The sequence below is a fragment of the Aedes albopictus genome, chromosome 3 (genome assembly GCF_035046485.1).
Source record: "Aedes albopictus strain Foshan chromosome 3, AalbF5, whole genome shotgun sequence".
Classification (NCBI taxonomy): domain Eukaryota; kingdom Metazoa; phylum Arthropoda; class Insecta; order Diptera; family Culicidae; genus Aedes; species Aedes albopictus.
This window is the reverse complement of record NC_085138.1, coordinates 370,083,086-370,105,158: the sequence shown is the minus strand read 5'-3', so window position 1 is coordinate 370,105,158 and position 22,073 is coordinate 370,083,086. Positions and strand designations below refer to the sequence as shown.

The window sequence follows — 22,073 nt, the reverse complement described above, 5'->3', positions numbered from 1 at the left end:
CAAAGCTTCAATTGGATACACCTAGAATTTGATAATTCTCCAAACAATTCACCCTGTTTGAATCCAATCTAAATTTATGAAACCTATCATGAAAATACACCAGAGCATTCAGAACATTTCTAGGTTGGCGGGGGAGAACCTTCCACAGTTTTGTTAAATAGGATGCGGCAGTTTTCGATGGCTTCCCGCACCCAGTGCGGATAATTTTCAATTGTCTTTCTAAAATCAACTGTTATTTGAACGGACCTTTTCAGGACCAGATTCCAGATTATTCCTTTAGAGTTATAAATCGGATAATTTTCGGATATATTCCAACGATCGGTAAAAGTGTAGTGCATTCGAAAAGTGAATGGTTGAATGCTTGGTGGCTCAGAAACAGTAAAATCGATCACTAATCTTTCTACCCGAAATTTAGCAACGCATTATCTTATTCGGACAATTGTGCCTGGAACATTGTTTCATTCTAATATTTATCGAATTAACCCTCGAGCCGTCGCGTCTTTGACTACCTGCAGCGACGCTGCGCTCACGCGGTGTACCACAAGCGTGCATTTTTCATGGTGCGTGTACTCAGTACACGACGCTACCGCTCCCGGATTAAAATGATCTTAACTATTCAATACTTCAATTAGTTTATCCGTTCGATTAGAAATTGTCTCAAAGAACGGTTGATTAGTCGTTTAAAGCGTCTGACACAATGTGGGCGGGTCATGCAAACGGGGTAAACTGGAAAGCCCGCCGAATGGGAGGAGCTTCATCTGCTAATCTAGGGGCATAACAGCTGTTTCCTCTGTTATCTTTCGTCATTTTCCTTTATTCAGTCAAGGAGAAGGGAGATGTTCTCTCGCAGCTAGGCAGCAGCACACAAACTCAGCGATGACTCTCGGCTATCGTGGTGGCAGGGCAGCACCAGGAATTTCATCCACGACAGCAAACGGCCGCATTCAGTATGGGCAAAATCGCATTGCGTGATGAATTCATGCAATTGTCTTGCCAAAATCTTCCGTTTTATAAACGGTCTTTTCCAGGATCAGCGAAAATGATTCCTCAAGAGTTATGATTCGAACAATTAAAAGCGACAGACTGAAAGCTTGGTAGTTCAGCAATAGTGAAGTCGGCCACTAATATGTTCTTCCCGGATGAAAATAACGTATTGTCGAAAGAGTTTCACGTTAAACTTTAGTTGAAAAGATCTATCTAACGCCGTTCAATTATCTAATAATTTTATCCGCTCGATGAAAATTCTCTCGTAGAACAGTAATTTGATCATTTCTCTTCAAATCCAAATAAATCTTGAACTAGCCAACATCTTTCCAAGTAACCGAACCAGCTGAATAACAGCTTCTTGAGCTAAAGTTAGCTTAAGAATGATTTGTTTTACTCTTATACAGCAAAAATGTTTGATGGGTTATGAATGCGTTCAGCGAAAGCGATCACACAACAACTTTACTCAACACATCAGTCCACCATTGTATTATCATAACAACAAACATTGTATTATGGCAATATAAAAGTCGGAATCTCGTTCCAGCCTTTGTCCTACGTCAATATTGCGGTTATGTCTCAGACATTACCCACTCCTAGTTTTTTGTATTGAAATTGCACCAGCAATTACTATGAGAAGTCCTCTAGTCCTCTAATTTTAAGCATTTTTTTAGTACATAACTAACAGCAATAATTTTGTTATTTAATTTATGTTCGAATTATTTACAGAGAAGGGCCTTGGCAGTCATCCGAATCGATGGTTCCCATAGAACCTAAATCCGGGACTAGATATTGTTGTCATGAATTCTCGAAATGAAATTTGTTGAAATATTGCGTTGAATGCGCTGCATCATACAGCAGCGGTAATATTACTAATTGAACCGTTATTGCCACACACATACGGTCTGACCTGACATGCACCCAACATCAGGAAACGAGTTATTAGTTGCCTACTGTTCCTGCTCAAACCAACCTCACATATCTAACCAAACCATCCTCCCCTTTTCTCTTCCGTCCCCCCACAGCTGAGCCACACCAGCTACGTATGCCGGATACAGATCGAGGGTATCTACTGTGCCGGACAGACGCACATGGAGGACTCGTCCACCATCTGTACGGCGTCGCTGCAGTCGGACGTCCGGCGGCACCGGACGTTCGAGGTGCTGGTGAACCGAAACGGAGGCGGAAAGCTCAAGTGGCAACCGTGGAACAAGTTCCGGACGGAGAAGTTTCCCGGGGCCGTCAGCGCCAGCAACGGAAAGGTGAGTTTAGAAGAGCGTAGTAGTTACCTCATATGCACTTGATTGGATTTTCTTTGCTACTGCTGTTTTCACATCGTTTTACAACTTTTTATTTAACGGGATGGAAAGCATTGTACGTTGAGGGAGTGTACTAGAAATGGGGCGCCCATCTCGAATATTGATCGAAAGGCGATGAATCGTATAATTCTATGAGACGATGCATTAGCTTCATCTGATGTGCTATCTAAAGGGACATGCAAATCCGAAGAAGATTGGTAGCTGGATCCTGTCGTAGATGATAAAAATAACAAAATATCAGAAGAAGCAATAGGCGCTAACTCATTTCGTAACCTTCCTAATGCATCACGCTGGGAACAGCTTGCTGACGTAGTGTACGGTGGGGCTTGTTCACATATGTCATAACGCTGGAGGGGGTGGGTGGATGTCCTTCAGCCCAAACAAAAAAAAATTCTTCCCATAAAAACAATGTTACGAAGGGGTGGGTGGGTGTCAAAATAGGTCAATTTTGGCGTTATGATATTTGTCAATGAACCCTTGGGTCAAATATGAACCTAATTCGCAAAGAGGGTTAAATAAACAGCATCCGTTTTGATTTCAATGCAAGCCAAACATTTCAATAGGTCCTATTTGCATTTGAGAGGCTCTCTTTGTTCACTTTATCTTTCAATTATTGCAAAGAAATGGTACACTTTTCAACTACTTTTGCAGTACAAATCAAAAGACGATTGTTTTGACCATTGTTCTATGCAAGGAGACAATCATAATAATTTACTGTAAGCTGAGATATTAATGAAAGAGAGGGAAACCAAAGAGAGACTCTCTTTTACAGATAGGACCTTTAGATAAGTTTGGCCTGAATGATCCATTTGTAGGTTATAACACAGAGAAACAGACGTCACACTCTAGTCGCACTCCGTCGAACACCTTTTTAACGGTTAATTCAAATATTTGGTAGTAGATCAATTGGCCACTCACGGCGCTCACATCGCTTTTGTTCCTGTTTGACGTTTGCTCACTACCACCATCTAGTGGTTGCTTCTCCAATTACAGCTTGATTAGTTTTGGGCGATTACGTTTTCGTGACGATGTTTATAACTGAAATTTGTTCCAAGAGTTACGTCAGTTTCTCTGTAATTATAAATTCTGCGATAAAAATACTGTAGGCAAACCTGGCTACGTCGACGGGGACACGGCCGAGAGACCAACGGCCACCAGCAACAACAGGAACAGAAGCAGCAAACCACTACTAAACGGCGAACACGTTTTTCCTTTGACCACGTGGGGAGGGACACCACTTTCGAAGAGACTCTACGGTCTTTCTCTCACTCGCGAAACGAACGAAAACTTGAGGGTTAGGTTGTACCTCCTGGTACCCGACTTTATTTGACCGGTATCGAAATAAGACTAAACTAAATGAGCCGAAATGATCCATCTCTACCTCCTAATTGCGCTAGCACGATCGGCACGGTACCGATCGGAACTGTTCTCCCTACTCTCTGAGTACAACTCATTTGGCTCTACGTGAGTGCTTTTGTACGTATATGTAATAGGGTACAATATTGGTAATTCAAATATTAGATCTAATTAATTTTAATTTAACAATTATGATTGCCAACATGCCGGGCCCCGTTGAAAGCCCGCTTTCAACAAAAACACCAAGCGTCTCCATGCTCAGTGGGTGGTAGGTTGCTGGGAAGAGGGATCCTCGATGGGAAGTGGACACACTTCGGTGATTGCTCGTCGGTAGCTCCCGTGTGCAGTTCGAACCTGAACTACACGAACGTGTCCATCCTTACCGGGGAATACCTCTTCGATCCGACCGAGATTCCAGCGCATCGGAGGTGCGTTATCATCTTTAAGGAGCACCAACGTTCCTACCTCGATGTCCGGATGGACAGTTGGCCACTTCTTGCGGTCCTGTAATTGAGCCACGTAATCTCGCGACCAAGCTTTCCAGAAATGCTGGAGGCTTCGTTGCATTTTCTGGAACGAATTGAGACGATTAATGGGAGTATTGCATAAATCGGGCTCGGGGAGAGAGCAAAGTGGTTCTCCCACGAGCAAGTGCCCTGGCGTCAAGGCAACGACGTCTCCAGGGTCCGACGACATAGGACATAGTGGACGAGTGTTCATTATCCCCTCGATCTGAATGATCAGGGTGTTGAAGTCGTCCGTGTTGAGTACCGTATCCTTCATAACACGGTAGAGGTGGTACTTGAAGGTCTTGACGGATGCCTCCCAAAGGCCGCCGCAGTGGGGTGAACGGGCTGGATTAAAGTGGAAGGTAATTCCAGCTTCTGCACAAAACGAGTGAAGTTCACGCGATCGGTGCATCGCGTCGAATTGCTTCCGATTCTCTTCGAGCATACGGTTTGCTCCGACGAAAGTTCGTGCGTTGTCGCAGTATATATCGGAGACACGACCGCGACGACCGACGAGGCGCTTTAATGCGTTCACGAACGCGTCGGACGTGAGGTTGTACACCATGTCGATGTGTACCGCTTTCGACGCCATACATACGAAAATCGCGACATGTATCTTGACCGACGGACCGCGACGATTCGGAATCGAAACCGAAAACGGCCCACAATAATCGACGCCACAGTGGGTGAACGCGCGCGACGGCGTAACTCGCACTGCAGGTAATGGTCCCATGATTTGGCAGACATTTCTGGGACGGCAGCGAAAACAGGTAATGCACTCCCGAACAGCTTTTTTGGCAAGATCACGGCCTCGCACTGGCCAGTAGCGCTGGCGCAACGTCGACAAGAGAAGTTGTGGTCCAGCATGTAACATTCGGATGTGCGTTGCTCTCACGATGAGCGTTGTTAGGTGGGCCTTTTGGGGCAATACCAATGGGTGTTTGGTATCGTAAGGAATATCGAGATGCTGCAGCCGACCAGTAATGCGCAGCAACCCATTCGAATCTAAGAACGGGCAGAGGGTTTTTAGAGGAGATTTGAACGAAAATGCTTTACGGATAGTCCCCTTGTACTTCTTGAGGAATTCGATTTCCGCCGAAAAATAGACCTGCTGCGTTTGCCTGACGAGCTCCATCAGCGCGTGTTCCAGTTCCATATGCGAAAGTGGACCGAATTTGCGCTTTTCGGGTGGTTTAGTGCGGCAGTTATTAGCAAACCGCCGCAGCCATGCGACTTTGCGTTGCAGATGGGAGAGCGATGAATGCTGTTCGATGAGATCAATCGTATCATGGTGAGCGACTACGACTGAAACGACCTGTTTGGATTCGGTTTTCCGAGCTTCTTGATGTAGTGGTGTTAGTTTGATGCAGTTCTCCGGCCAAGTATCCGAATTTTGCCGAAGGTAGGGGGGACCGTGCCACCAGAGCGAATCTTCCATCAAGAGCGACGGAGAGACTCCCCTCGAGATCTTGTCCGCAGGGTTCAGCTCAGTCGGGACGTGCCGCCACATACTTCCTCCTGTCAGCCGATGAATTTCGGCAATCCGATTCGAAACGAATACCTTCCACGGCGTAGAAGACGAAGCTATCCAATGAAGAACGATCGACGAATCGGTCCAAAATGTAACCGGGAAAGCCAGCTTCGTCGAATCCAATACGAAATCGGCCAATTGAGCACCGAGGACTGCCGCACACAATTCGAGACGAGGAATAGACAAATTACGAAGTGGACTGATACGCGATTTCGCTATCACCAGGTTGCATTGCTGTTCCCCAGTAGAGCTTATAGATTTGACGTACATGCAGCAGCCGTATGCATGTTCGGAAGCGTCTGAAAAGACGTGAAATTCTACGGCTCGATAGTCTTCGATGAGAATGCGACGTGGAATTCGAAGCGAACATAGCGTTGCAATCTCGTTGCGGAACTGGATCCACCACTCTTGATATTTCTCCGGTAAAACCTCGTCCCAGCTGAAGTTTTCGAACCACAGTGCTTGCAAAAAGATTTTGGCACCTACGATGGATGCCCCGACTAATCCCATCGGGTCGAAAAGACGTGACATCTCAGAAAGAACCAAACGCTTTGTGATTGGCTCAGAAGACGTGAGATCTGGAACGTTGAAGCTAAATTCATCTGACTGTGGGTGCCAAAGAAGTCCAAGAGCTTTCACCGAGTCAGATTTGCTGATATCGAGTTCTGTTCGAGCGTCCCGAAGCGATTCCGGAATTTGGGAGAGCACAGTGGGACTATTGCTACTCCATTTTCGCATGTTGAATCCACCTGAACGTAGCAGCTCGATTAGCTGATGGTTCGTTTCCACCAAGCGTTGTTCGTTGTCGTCCCCCGAAAAATAATCATCAACGTAGAAACATTTTCCAACCTTTGAAGCAGCGAGAGGGTATTTGTCGGCTTCGTCCTCGGCGAGCTGATTGAGAACGCGTGTAGCGAGATACGGTGCAGGGGCAGTCCCGTATGTCACCGTTTTCAGCCGATAGGTCTTCAATTCCTCGGCTGGATTCTCCCGAAACAGGATCAGTTGCAGCAAAGAGTCATCCGGGTGAACCCACACTTGCCGGTACATTTTCTCGGCATCCGCACTCACCGCAAAACGAGGAATGCGAAAGTTGACAAGTGTAGCGATGAGGGGCGGTTGAACGGTGGGACCAATGTAGCAGAGATCGTTCAGCGAAATGTTGTTGCTGCCGCGACACGAAGCGTCGAATACCACGCGTGTCTTCGTGGTGGTGCTGTCGGGCCGCTGAATTGCGTGATGAGGAAGATAGAAGTGCGGGGTAGACGGAGATAAATCAGGCTTGATTTCCTCCATGTGCCCCAACGATAGGTACTCATCCATGAACTTCGAGTATTCTGCGTGTAGTTGTGGATCAGACGACAGCTTCCTCTCGATTGCAGAAAACCGCCGCTCGGCGATTCTGAACGACTCTCCCAAAGAGTCAAGCATCTCCCCACGAATCGGCAAACGAACCACGTACCGACCGTCAGAAGCTCTATAGTGTGTCTTTCGGAAATGATTCTCGCAGTATAGCTCCTCCAACGAGAGCGCCTTTCCCTTCTCAAAACTCTCCACCTCCCAAAACTTGTGAACCATCGACTCCAGGTTGTCGATCGATGACACGTTGCAGACGACGGAGGGGGCGCATGGTTGTTCTGCTTCACCGGCGACAACATAACCGAAAACTGTTTTGCGAAGCACTGGCAAGCCTTTGCCAACGGAGATTTGATCGTTCTCCAGAATCGAGAAGAAGTTTTTGATACCGATGATGAGGTCGATATCATGCGCAATGTTGAATTTAGGATCAGCAAGGGGAAGGTGGCGAGGAATGACCCACTTCGAAATGTCAACAGTTGCAGTGGGTAGGACTCTAGTCAATGTGGGCAAAATGAGAAATTCCATGCTACTTGTGTACGAACCGTAGCGCGACGATACAGTAATGATCGTTTTGTGCTTCACTTGTTTGACTGTTTGACTGATGCCGTACACATCGATATTGGCTGGTGTGCGTTTCGAGCAAAGCCGTTGAGCGAGAGATTGGGTTACGAAATTGGCTTCGGATGCACAATCCAGCAAGGCGCGAGCGAGAATATGAGTGCCATCCACGTGTTGGACTTTCACGTAGGCAGTAAGCATGAACACTGACGAGATACATGCTTTCGATACGAAAGAGTGACTGGGTGTGACGGTTTGGCAGTTCGTCACTTGCGAGGAGCTATGAGCTAAGCTTGACGGTATAGCCGGGGGAACCGGCGACGAAACGGACGATAACGAACGATTGGTTGGCCAATCCGACGGCGCCGAGGCCTGTCCCGTAACCCGAGGGACCCCGTGACATTGATCGACAATGCACGGCACCGACGACGGCGATTCGACGACCGTGGCCGATTGTGGGGATTGCTGACATTGGCCAACCTGTGCTGCCACAGATTTATCGTGGGACTCTGTATTGCTGGCAGACTGCGAGTTCAAATGCAAAAGTGTGTGGTGACGTTTATTGCAGGTACGACACGAACCAGCAGAGCAATTTTTCATCATGTGAGATGATTTTAGGCAATTCAGACAAAGTCCTTGTCGTTTAGCCAACTCGAAGCGTTTTTGAGGCGTTAGCTTCCTAAATTCATCGCACTGCGATAGCGTGTGCGATTGCTTACACAAGCTGCACTTTTGAGTGCTATCACTGTTGGCTGAGTGGTACAATGAGGTTTTCGATCGGGTGGGTCTGGACTCATGCTTCGGTTCGGATTTACTCGCAGATGGCGAAGGTTGGGAGAGCGTAATTGACTGCAAAATGCGAGATCGTTTTTGGATGAAGGCAACCAGATCAGCATACACTGGCCGCACATTCTCCTGGAGCTGATTCTCCCACTCCTTTTGCGTCAACGGGTCAAGTTTGCTGCTGAGCAATTCAACTAGGAACGAATTCCAATGTTCTCTGGGATCTTCTAATTTATTGAGCACGCTCACGTGCTTGTCAAACTCGTCCGCAAGGTTGCACAGCGCAGACGAAGACTCTTTGCGCACAGATGGAGTGGACATTAATGCCGAAAAATGTTGTTTGATGAGGAAGTTTTTGTTGTCGAAGCGCTTTTTTAGCAAGTCCCACGCAATAGCATAGTTTGCCGCGGAGACCGCGAGAGATTGCACGAGTCGCAAAGCATCACCTTTCAGTACAGTTTTCAAGTACTGAAACTTCTGTACTGCCGAAAGTTGGCCATTAGTGTGGATGAGAGTGGTGAAAAGGTCGTGAAAATTCATCCACTCATCGTAATCTCCACTGAACTCTGGAATTTTAAGTTCAGGGAGGCGAACAAAAGGAGCATGTGCAGGCGGAGCACCAGGTGAACCGGGCCGCCTTTCAGCTCTTTCAACAAAGACCGCAAGTTTGGTGGCTAATGAGCCTTTCAATTCGAAATATTGTGTTTCAAAATCAACGCGTTCTTCATCAAGTTCCTCCGAAAGCTCATCCTCAAGTTCAATTTCTGCCTGCACCTCATTGAACTTCTCCCACAGGCTATCTAACGTCTCAAGCCGAAACTTGAGTTGAGGAAAATCACGGTCAAACACGAAATTTTCATCGTATTCTTTAATTAGCTTGGCGGAACCGATGATATTGTTCCTTTTCAGGAGGAGCTTCTTAGTTTTCTTGCACTGTCGAAGCACCATTTTGGAACAATGGGCGCGATAACAATAAAACGCACGAGAACAATTTATTGATCGAAAATAAAATGGCGGTCCACTCACCTTTTGTCTCCAGTGCGTTACCTGGGCTCACTTGGCTTGACCTGCGTCCTTTACTCGCTGGTGATCTTCCGTGCTCTTGCAGACGTCCAGGTCGAGAACAGCTACCGATGCAGAAAGTAATCCGGCTGAAGATCCGTGGGGTGGTACAACAGCGGCGAAAATTTCCAAAATGGAGCCCACTATTGTTCGAGAACAATCCACGCTATCCTCTTACGCCGGCCGATAACGATGACGGGGACCTGGCAGTCCCGGGTTTCGGCACCAAAAGATGTAGGCAAACCTGGCTACGTCGACAGAAGAACACGGCCGAGATAGTAACGGCCACCAGCAACCGCAGGAACAGAAGCAGCAAACCACTACTAAACGGCGAACACGTTTTTCCTTTGACCACGTGGGGAGGGACACCACTTTCGAAGAGACTCTACGGTCTTTCTCTCACTCGCGAAACGAACGAAAACTTGAGGGTTAGGTTGTACCTCCTGGTACCCGACTTTATTTGACCGGTATCGAAATAAGACTAAACTAAATGAGCCGAAATGATCCATCTCTACCTCCTAATTGCGCTAGCACGATCGGCACGGTACCGATCGGAACTGTTCTCCCTACTCTCTGAGTACAACTCATTTGGCTCTACGTGAGTGCTTTTGTACGTATATGTAATAGGGTACAATATTGGTAATTCAAATATTAGATCTAATTAATTTTAATTTAACAATTATGATTGCCAACAAATACCAACGATTTTTTAGGTAAAGCTTCCGAGTCTTGGGTTTAGTCAATAGTCAATTGTCAATCGATAACTTGATAAATATCCCTCTATGGTTGGCTTTTCGGTCCGGATAAATTATAAGCGGGGTGATACTATTTCATCCGACGTTTCAACCCTTGGTTTGGGTCTTCTTCAGGGAGGTTATAGGGATACCGCTACGTTTGTATCGCCGGTTGCTTGGCGTAGGGCTGTCGGGTTTGGTGAATTTAAGCTTGTGTTGGCTATTTGTGGGTAGATGGTGAGGGTGTAGTTTACAATAGTTTGTTTTACCACTGCGCCGAACACTATCATGGCGTCTAGACACTGAATACTGAATACTGAATACTGAAATAGTATCACCCCGCTTATAATTTATCCGGACCGAAAAGCCAACCATAGAGGGATAACTCTGCCAATCCGTTGGTCGTTTCCACAATCAGCTTGATAAATATCTCTGAATCTGAAGCCGTATAAAACATCAACTTTTTTAATGGCAACATTTCATTTACGCGATTTTTTGCGCACTTTTTACACGATACTGTCGATGAAGTAGGTTTCAGAGACGGGCTTGGTGGTCTAGTGGCTACCGCTTCTGATTCGTATGCAGAAGGTCATGGGTTCAATCCCTGGCCCGTCCTTTTCATCCTACTTTGTATCATTCTATCCACTTTCTCTCGCTCTTTCTTCTCTACATATACAACTCATGTATATTCATATGTTCATAGCCATCGCTTGAACCAGAAACGAATTGAAAAAAAAGTCGTTTCCCTCCCTTCCAACTTCCACTCACAGCACAGTGTATATAACGCCTATAAGTTATGCAACCAAAGCGTGCTGTGCCGCTTGACCTTATTCACCTTATTCACCACACAATCTATCACGAATACTATAAATAACCCTATCCATGGATCGCATCACCGACCCAACGGTGACTCCCAGATCTCCCATCCTTTCCGACTAACAAATACCCCAGCCCGTGCGGGTTGTGGGGACGCAGAGTGCTCTCGGTATCTAGTAGCAACAACCAGTACACTCTAACATTCCTTTCCCTTCCCAGCTGACTATAAGGACTTGGCCGGCGCCGTTATTGATCAAATATGCATGAGCTGCTCAAATTGCACTTTGAGAATAAGTGGAATGTCCCAGCCCCTTATTCAGTTGGATCTCAGTGCAACTGGTACCAGTTCAGATCAATCACGGAGGAGCAACCATTGACATGTATAGTCAGAATTGATCGAATTGATCGTTGATCGATACTGTCGATGAAGTAGGTTTCAGAAGTTGAGAAGAGTATCAGTATTCACAACCCTCGCATACGTGAACTCGAAGCTTTACCCAACATTTTGACAATGGAATAGCTGGTTCAGAGTTAGTGGAGTCATGCGATGATCCAGATTGTACTCCCGAACAGCGATTGCTGCAAGTTCTTTCTAAGTTGATGATTGGACATGATGCTTGCATGAACTTGGCCAAGTGTGTGTATTTAGCTAAGTGGGTTTATAACATTGTAGAGACGAGCGAAATCAGCAATGTCAATGTATATATTGAACTTTGCAATTTCATCCCAGATGTATGCAAATATTCTTTCTATACTATGATATGCTTCGTGCTGATTGCACTCCGTAGATTTCGGTCTGAAAATGGTGCAGTATCTACCAATGTGAGTGTTGTAGCTTTAGGTCACAAGAGTGGACACCAGCACATGCTCGACATTCGAGAAGGAGGCCATCAATATATACGATGTCATCTGAAATAGTTCTCTCCAGATAGCCAGAGCCTACTCTGCCTGCCCGAGATGGGAATTGCATGGAAAATGTCTTATATGGAAACCTTCAAGAAATTGTAAGGTTCCGACTACACGGTGTCAAACATTTAACAAGGAATGTACTCAAGAGTTAAATCTGTTTGACGCTAATGAAAATTCGATCGAGTCAAACCAGATGTTTTTTTTATAGTAAGCCGAGTTTCTATAGGTAATAAGTACAAGAAAGAGCTTCTTGTTTAAGACGGATGTAGGGTGGGACAACGTCAAAGCGCTGGGATTCTTTTTCGGGTTGCTTCAGAAGTTTCCTCTGGGATTCCTTCTGAGATTCTTAAAACGTTCCATCTGAAATTCCTCCAGGAACTCCTTCCAGCATTCAGAAATTCCTTGTGTGACTTCAAGGAATTTCTTCCGGGATTTCTCAAGGAGTTCTTCGATTCCCTTAATAGTTTCTGTTGGAATGTCTTCGAATTTTTTTTTCGACTTCCAGAAAGTATTCCTAGATAATATTCCAGGAAATTCAAATAATTTCACCCGGGTTCCAGGATTCCTCCAGCAGTTCTTTCGGGAATTACTTCAGGACTTCCTTCCGAGATTCCTTCAAAAACTCCTTCCAACACTCCGTCATGGGTACCTTCAAGGGTTCCTTTAGAGATTCTTTTTCAGATCCTTCCAGTAATCCTATACGAAGTTCTTTCAGTATTCCTCTAAAAACTTCTCCGGGATTCATCTAGAACTCCTTCCGGGATTTTTTTCAGCAACTACTTCTGCGCGATTGCTAGAATTCGTTCCGGGATGCCTACGGTAATTCAACCGGAAAATCCTTCTGGGATTCCTCCGTGAACTGATTCCAGGATTCTTTCGGGAACTCATTCCGGGATTCTTCTCGGAAAGGGCTACTGAAAATCCTCCAGAAGCTTGGACATTTCACGAATATTTTGAGGAAATTCTACGTTAGTTTTTGTTTATGGAATTCCTCATGAAGATTTCCTTAAGGAGATATCCCAACAAGTTTTTTCAGGTTTTCTTCCAACAATTCCTTTCGGTATTCCATTTTTTCAGGAAAACCTTCTGGGAAAAAAAACTTTAGAGGACATTCCAAAAGAAGCTAATAGGAGAATCTTGGATGGAATTCCTGGAGGATTCCCGCTACTCCTTGAGATATACCGGAAGAAATCCCTTGAAGTCCCAGAAAGAATCCTGAGGATACAACTTACACACTAGAATCAAAGATTGAGGTTTCAATTATCGTACGTTTAGACAGTTTTGTATTTAAATTTTCCGCCACGATCAGCGCACGCCTGTTTGTCTGTGATGGTTTATTCTGGTATGGGTGTTGATGAGGAGCTACAGAGACAGAAACGTGTTTGTTCACGTAAAGTAGATAGGCCAATTTCAAATGTTAGGCCAGTACATAATAGCAAACACCGGGTTCACAAAGATTCCCAGATAGTAGTTTCCTTACGAAAGTGAGGTTCTTAGGCTAAAGCCACTTGAGCTGTTTCAATAGTTTTTTATGCTGAAGATTGATTTGAGCTGTCCTAATCGTAATCACTATTCAAACTAGGCACACAAGAAAGAACAGCAGTGATAAAACCAAAACGGTTACCACGAGAGAATGCCAGAGGCGAAAATACACAGAGTTTACTGTTTAAAACGCATAATGCAAAACCATAAGTATATGGCAAGAATAAATGCACCGTAATCCGGGGTCTAATAGATCACTTTAAAACAATTTTCGCAGGTAACATTTGTAACGTTTCAAATATAAGCAAAGGAATTTCTGCAAAACCAGTACTGGGTGGATTAGCATTTAGCATTAGCATTAGCATTAAGCGAGTCGCACAAATTCGTAGGTGGTACAGTCCTAGACCGCTGTTATGAGGGTTGCCTCCTTCCCGTCCGAACCAAAGCACAAAGATTTGGGACTAATCTCTGACTCTTAGACAAGACTGACGCAATCCTCCAATGGTCGAGCACTGTCCTGGCCACGTCCTTGCGACTGCTGAGGAATGGGAAAGGATGGTTAGTTTTGGACACCTATGAAAAATGTAGACAACTCTACGATCTCTCAGGCCTAGGTGTCACGGGAATTTGGGTGTTGTTAGTGGAAGGGTAAACTCCAAAGGATACACTTGGTCAACGTTCAGGCACACCATTATTAGTATTCTTCGAATCCGTTGTCTGCCCGATTCATCCTGGATTCCTCGTCGTCTTGATGGCACTTGGTTGAATTACCAGATTCTTCGGTTGATAATCTGAAATATAAAATAATATTAACATCGTACGTCAAATAAGCTACATATTAGTGATACGCTCGCCACAGTTGCATATTTTTACAACATTATTTATATCTTACGATAAATTTACCTCAAACCTGCTGAAATAAAATGTTGATTAGCAGTACATTGAAACAAAATTAACTACAAAACACAAAAAAACATCAAACTTTGATCTTGGAATATTAATTAATACGGTAAATATCAAGATCAAAATTTGAATTGGTAGATCTTACACCGCAACGCACCATTCTAAGGTGATCTACCCACGTTACGGGTGAAGTTTGTCAAGATATCAACATGTGCAGAAAAGGAAGCAATGTTTTTGGCGGCGATGGTCAGCCGAATACGTCACCAGTTTGCAGCGGCGTAGCAAGTGGTATAAGGAACTTACACTATTGCGAAAGGGACTATTGATAATTCTCAAGGAAGATAATATGCCGCCCCAAATGTGGAAGCTGGGTCGCATCGAGGAAGTCTACGCTGGGACCGATGAAATTACAAGAGTTGTTGATGTTCGAACAAGCAGCGGATTTTATCGACGAGCAACCACGAAGATAGCAGTTCTGCCAATTGATGACGAGGCCTAAGCTGAGGATTGCTGGCCAACCCACCGCGGGGGAGTATGGTTCGAGAAAAATAAGTGCATTTCTTTATTGAAAAATATTGGCCACCCTATTGTGTTAACTTTGTATATGTGAGTAGTTTGAGGGCCAGTACATACTATAGTTGAACTACCTTTTCAGTTTCTTTGCGTACAGCACTGCGATCGGTACGCGAATTCAATCGTTCAATAAAAATGTTAAAAATACAGTCCACAGTGCTATTCTCACTGACTATCCGAAGGAACAGTGCCTACTATGGGCTCCAGAAGAAACTGCGGTCAAAAAAGATTCACCCCCGCACCAAATGTACCATGTACAAGACGTTAATAAGACCGGTGGTTCTCTACGGACACGAGACATGGACGATGCTCGAGGAGGACCTGCAAGCACTCGGAGTTTTCGAGTGACGCGTGCTAAGGACGATCTTCGGCGGCGTGCAGGAGAACGGTGCGTGGCGGAGAAGAATGAACCACGAGCTCGCTGCACTTTATGGCGAACCCAGCATCCAGAAAGTGGCCAAAGCCGGAAGGATACGATGGGCAGGGCATGTTGCAAGAATGCCGGACAACAACCCTGCAAAGTTGGTGTTTGCTAACCATCCGGTTGGTACAAGAAGGCGTGAAGCGCAGAGAGCACGATGGGCGGACCAGGTGGAGCGTGATCTGGCGAGTGTTGGGCGTGACCAACGTTGGAGAGCTGCAGCTGCAAATCGAGTATTATGGCGGCAAATTGTTGATTCAGTATTATCATGAATTTGATGTTAACTAAATAAATGAATATGCTTTACGACATTGACGATTCTATTGTCTGCCACTCATCAGTTTTGCGCCACCCAGCAGGGTCTTGGTCGGGTACCCAATTCAGCCTCTCCATTCCATGCAATATATCGCAGCCCTTTTGAATTGTGATACAGTGACGATTCGTTCGTTGAGAGCTCGTTAGATGGGCTGTCTCGATGGTTGAATGTTCACTGGTTGGGGCAAAACCCGACTAAAAAGCACTGTCAATGTCAAAATAGATGTCAAAACGAGTTTGACGTCTGACCGCCGTCGCATCACAGTTCCTGTATACAGAACGTTTACGCAAGTATGTGAGTGTTCCGTGACGTATTTCTCGTCACTTGCGTGTGTCTAGAGCATTTTGATCAGTTGTCAGTTGCCCCAACGAACGAACACGATTCGCTAATCGGGGCGCAGTCGTGACCCAACCAGCGAATCCGGACTGTATATTACACGGAATATCATTCTCTTCATTCGGATAGCGACTGTGTAACCCATTGCATTAAAAGCCTCCACCAAACATGAAGCGACTAATCGGAGACTGAAGACTCTATACTAAATTTGGCTCAGAGACAGGTAATCGGTGAGGTCAGTTTTTCTCGTTTGTCAAAAGACGATTGATACGTATTAAGACAAACTTTCTATGTACTGCATCTGCCAGCAATAACTGGTCATCGACAGATATTTCGAGACTATGGCTAGTGCTTTACAATACAGCTGGAAAAACTAGAACAACACCCGGCCACCATAATGCATAAAACACTAAGGCGGACCGGAAGGATTGATGAGGGAACCCCCACTCTTCCTCCAAGGGGATGTTAGATAGTCAGTGATCGCCCCTCATAAGTTGTTTTTAAAAGAATACTGGCAGCAACCAGTACTGGGTGGATCTTCATAAAATTACGTGACAGAATTTTGTTCAACCAATTTAAACTTAAACTACGCGGATTTTTTTTTTCGCAATTTTTCCACTCAAATTGTCCATTTTTCAACACATATTGTGCCTATGAACTTCAGGCATTACGTATGTCTAACATACCATTTCGGTTGGTTATCCGAAAAACAACAACATTCGTGTTAAACTTAAAGTTAAAAAAACTTGAGAAAATGAAAATATCACTTTGGGGCGAAATTGATCAGCATACAATTGAACATCGGTAAGAGTGACAAATTTAAATTTTATATTGATCATTAAACGCCTGAAGGTATACAAATAAACGAGTTCATCCACAATGTACCTATAACTTTTTTTTACTAAAACTGAAACATTGAAAACTGTTTCATATCCAGAATAGCTACATCACATCACGATAAAGGTTCCACAAAAATGTGAAAACAGAAAGTTTAAAGGTACTCCTAATGGCAATCGATTGTTTAGTACCAACGGTTTGGGCTATGTGAGAAACATATTGAAAAACCATTGAAAAGTAATATGTACTAAACTATTGTTTTCCAAAAACTGAAAAGTCTTCATTCATTCATAGATATTCTAAGAGTTTTATGATCATAACGATGTGAAAATGTTACTAATATGGAATTACAATTTAGTCGGCAAATGCTCAATTTAAGCCCGCTGTTCAATTTCACCCCGGTTTACGGTAATCAAAATTTCATGCTTATTGAGCATCATGTTTGAAAAGGTTAGCTTACTATCTTAGACGAGAGGTTTTTTTATAAAATGTTATACAAAAGCTTTAAATTGAAGGGGTTGTAGGGGGTTGTAGCATAGGGGTGTAACTGACAAAACCCGCTTTCGAGTAAATGGGGTTAATTTTTCAAAGTAAATGAATCAAGTTCATGAAAGCTTTAAATCTGAAGATTTTATTATATGCTCAGCTTAAAATCGTCAAAATAGTTACTTACACCCTTTTCATCTGGGCCCCTCAATTGATCATTTTTTCCACAGCAAATAAAAATATTCTTGATTTTTTTTAAACATTGCATGTAGGTATAACTACTACGTATTTTTTTATTTTATTAAAAAGCTTAAAGAAATGGTCAGAGATCTCTTCTTATTGGTCGTATCCAAACATATGATTTTCTAATTGAGCTCTTTCTTTTTGATCGTTCTTATCACCATTTGTAAGTCCTTGGCTGGCGCAATAAATCTATCAAGTATCTGAACTTTTTACCAACTTTGCTTCAACCGCCAAGAAAACTTTCCATGGGATTCAAAACTTCGTCTTTTCCACGTGCTTCTGTACCGTGTGCGCACCTAACTTTGCGCAGGTCCAAACTTTGCGCATTATTGTAAAATAACGAAACAAATAACTAAATGTCAACACATTCACCAGTTTAATCATTGCACTAGCATTGTGTAAACGTAAACATTATTTGGAAAATATGTATTTGCCATAAAATCTTTGTTTATGTTGAATAATAAACAAAAAATACACAAAAACGTCAAAATTTGCCTCGCCTTAACACGGTTACCAAGAAGTAACTCTACTAAAAATCAACATATTCCCCGATAAAATTGTACAACGATGATTAATTTTGCAGTTAATCGACAGAAAAGATGATATTCTAGTAATATCAATCACAGTTCGTAATAAATTTTTCAATTTTATTAGTAAATAGTGGTGCGCAATGTTTGGAACCATTATTTGCACTGTGTTCCTAATTTTTGCGCACTTTCAGTAAACGCATGGTGAACGTGAATACATGACTTATGAACCATTTAAATATTATGTAACACCAGTACTGATAATTTCAGGCCTGCCTCTAAACCATGTAGCAGATTTTGTATAGAAATTAGTAGAAAATTGTATGAACCGTAGCACTACGGCAGGCACTCTCCATTTGTCTACAAGGAGACGAGATTTGTGAACATTCCTTCATTTGGCTTTTCCGGCGGTCAATGTTAGGGACGATTCAACTATGACGTCCACCATTTTTTAGAGTTTTAGAACCCCCTCTTCCCCTGGGCCACCCCGTCACGCTTCATAGTATACCTAATACATGGCATATCACACTTTTTCAGATAACCCCAACCCCCTCCCCCCAAAGATGGACGTCATATTTAAATGACCCCTTATTGTTCCTATCCGTAACGGTCACTGCATTTATCAAGAAGCTTTTACCTTTGATCTTTAGCCACAGGAAACTCCTCATGAAGTTTCACACGGTATGTGCCTAGTACGAACCGCAGACGAAATCAAAAACTCCGGAGGCCTCCGTTCCCCCTCCCTCGTAGGACAAAGTATTTCAACAAAGATCAATTAAGGGCACACTATCTGATCTGAATAACTTTAGTTTAATGGGAAACCATTAAATAATAGCATTTTTGATTACTTTTTTGAGCAATTCATAGCATGCGCAAAGTTAGGAGCACCATGCGCAAAGTTAGGAACAATCGAAGATTTTGTGCGCAAAGTTAGGAACAAGGCAATGAAATAGTTTTTCTATTTTAAGTATTTTTTTTGTTAATATTATGATTTTTTTTATATTGCAGACTCAAAGAAGGATCATTAGTCTATTGTATGAGCATGTGGTTCATGATATATTTTGTTTGTTTGTAATTTTTATAACGACTAGAAATTTGATTTTTCTTAACTGCGCAAAGTTTGGTGCATACACGGTAGTTGTAAGCAGAAGAAAGTTAATATCGTTAGCACCGATCGAAACACCCCACGAGTTTCGTTCAATTGTAACTTGATTGGAAAAAGTTGTTTCCTATATAAGCAGACTTACGAAGGTGTCGATTTCCGAAGTATTCAATCGTTGTTATTAGGTATATACAAATTTTATCGAATAACTGAAAAATCTGATAATCACTTGTGCTTGGATGTTGTAAATGATGTGTTGAGCAAATATGCTGATGAATCAGGTTAAATCGGTAGGAGCTTCTAAATTCGTTTCACTACATCCTAATACAAGGTTGCTTTTGTCACAATCAACAATAGCTCCTACGCATCATGATGTAAAAATATCTACTAATTGAGCCATTTAGGATTCGCACAACGGCGAATCGCCCGCAAATAGACCACTGTCGTAACAATAAAATCGCACTGATAAAAGGGGCATCCGCCTGAAGCACTCTGCTCAGACCATTTAGCGCACTCTCTAACTCCCACCGTGGCATATCGCTTTCCATTGTAAGGACTTCTTCGCACGCGATAGAGCGTCACGTTTTTTTCCTAATGAAGAAGGAGAGCTGCTGCCTCTTTTTTTGATACGACCAAATTAGGCGCCAAATTTAATTCGCCGTCCTTATGATACCAGTTTATTTAAGTGGGATAAATTAATTATCTCGGCACATGTATGTCAGTCAACTGCTAAACCTTTTAATCCCTTTCTGTCTCTGATTCGCAGGTTGATGATTACTACGTGGCACGGTATAAGCTGGTGAATCACGGCCACCATCATCCCTACATTGTGGGCAATTACGACCCATTGGAGAAGCTCGGTGGACGAATCTACGCTCCCCTTCCGGGAATGCAAGACACGGTGGTAAGTAGGGAGCTCGAATGAAGCCACCGATGTTTATTGAAACGGGCGCCAATAAATTCTCTTTATTATTCTACTACCTAAGGAACACGAGAAAGGAGACATCCTGGTCGAAATTGAACCTGTCAAGTACGAATTGCGAAACATTAAGCTGAACAAGCTGCGAACTGAAATTAAGAAGAATACCACCATTCTAGGTATTTTAGTACCACTATACTTAATAAATGGATCAGAAGTTAAACCATTTTCCGTACCAATTCCACAGGTTCCACAATTCTATCGAACATCGAGGATATGACCAATCAGGCCGAAACGGTCATCACGTACGATTACGCCAAAGTGACCTACTACGGTCGGCAGCTGGGCGTTGGCAATGGTGTTCCAACCAAGGTGATTGACCCCCGAACGCAACAACCGGTCGATATCTTTTGGGGCGTAGAGCTTACGGAGAGGAAGTTTGAGGTGAGAGTAGCATATCACATCAGTTGATCATCATTATAGAAATACTTGATTTTTAGACGAAAGCCATCAACACGATACTGCAACCGGGTACTGCCATCAATGTGACCCTGCTGGGTAACTACACCGAAATGGAGGCACCGTATCATGCGCTGCTTAAGGCGTACTACGATGATAACAGCGATGCGACGTCGAGGAAGCTGACTGGATATGTAAGTATTTACATACGTAAATCTAAAAATAATCGATTTTCAAGTTATTTAGTAATGCATAGCGCCTAAATGTATTCTATTCTAATTCTACTATATCGAGCTGATTGCCTTTGCACTGCCGTCACTTTTCTACTCTGTGTATGGTAGAATGATGAGCACGAGGGTGTTGGTATGTGTGTCTTGTTCCTTTTCAGTCCGATTGGGGGTCCATTATGAGTTGCCGTTAGCCGATATCCAAGTTTCCAGGTCCGTTAGAGCATATGCTCAGAAGAGGATCAGGTGTCCATCCACTTACAAAGTGAACATGTAGCCACAGGCCCCTTCTTAGTATATCACGAAAAAACTGAATCAACAATTATTTGTCGCCATATGCATATCTTCGTTTGCCGTTGACCGTTCTCTAACCTCTGTCACGTCCAAAGTCCACCAAATCACGTTTCACCTGGTCGGCTTAATGTGCTCTCGCCGCTCCACACCTTTCACATTTGTTGAGAACCACTGGATTGGCTCTCATGCTCTCGCCGATCTGCGTGCTCGGCGATAGCATTTCGTTATGCCTCGGCCGATGCACAATCGCAGAGAATAATTTAGAAGTCATGTAGCCTCCGTGTTGTATATACGTGTCGTCTTGTAATGCAATTTTAATGTAAATAAAGTTATGTTTAATCTGTTATTCGCTACGCCTGTGAGTTTAATTAGACAGTAATGTCTCCCGGCCACCCCGAACTCCAGGTCGTAACAGTGGCGACGAGAAATCCGTGCGTGCAGTAGTGAGGAACCGCGACGCGTTAAGTTTTCCGCGGAGGAGAAGATGGGCAACGGCCAGACAATGGACATCGGGCGGAGTGAGCAAGCACAGCTCCAGCATTCGGCTTCAATGGCTGGACAGGATCTGCACCAGCGTCAGGTGGATCAGTGGCAACACTCGCCGGTTCTGAGGTCAGTATACCAGAACCAAAATGCTCCATTCCCATCAGTGCCCGTGGAAATCCGTCCTCAGCAGCAGCACCAGTGCAACAATCAACCCTCGCATCAAACCCCAGCTGGAATCAAGGAATGGCCCATTGATTCGCTATCATATGATGGGCATATATAGCCGAGGCGGTAAACGCACGGGTATTCAGCACGACCATGCTGAGGGTGACGGGTTCGATTCCCGGTCGGTCCAGGATCTTTTCGTAAAGGAAATTTCCTTGACTTCCTTGGGCATAGAGTATCTTCGTGCCTGCCACACGATATACGCATGCAAAATGGTCATTGGCAGAGGAAGCTCTCAGTTAATAACTGTGGAAGTGCTCATAGAACACTAAGCTGAGAAGCAGGCTTTGTCCCATGAGGATGTTACGCCAAGAAGA

At 43.9% G+C, this 22,073-nt stretch overlaps 1 protein-coding gene across 3 annotated transcripts in view; it reads left to right on the top strand.

The window, feature by feature from the left end:
* The window catches only part of LOC109432310 (protein unzipped), a 215,307-nt gene that overhangs the window by 177,905 nt on the left and 15,329 nt on the right, over positions 1–22,073 (top strand). For all 3 annotated transcript variants that reach the window (XM_062855574.1, XM_062855575.1, XM_062855576.1), the window contains 5 exons: positions 2,010–2,246; positions 19,913–20,050; positions 20,133–20,244; positions 20,313–20,509; positions 20,566–20,718. In XM_062855574.1, coding sequence (XP_062711558.1) covers positions 2,010–2,246; positions 19,913–20,050; positions 20,133–20,244; positions 20,313–20,509; positions 20,566–20,718 — 837 coding nt within the window. The remainder of the gene's footprint in view (positions 1–2,009; positions 2,247–19,912; positions 20,051–20,132; positions 20,245–20,312; positions 20,510–20,565; positions 20,719–22,073) is intronic.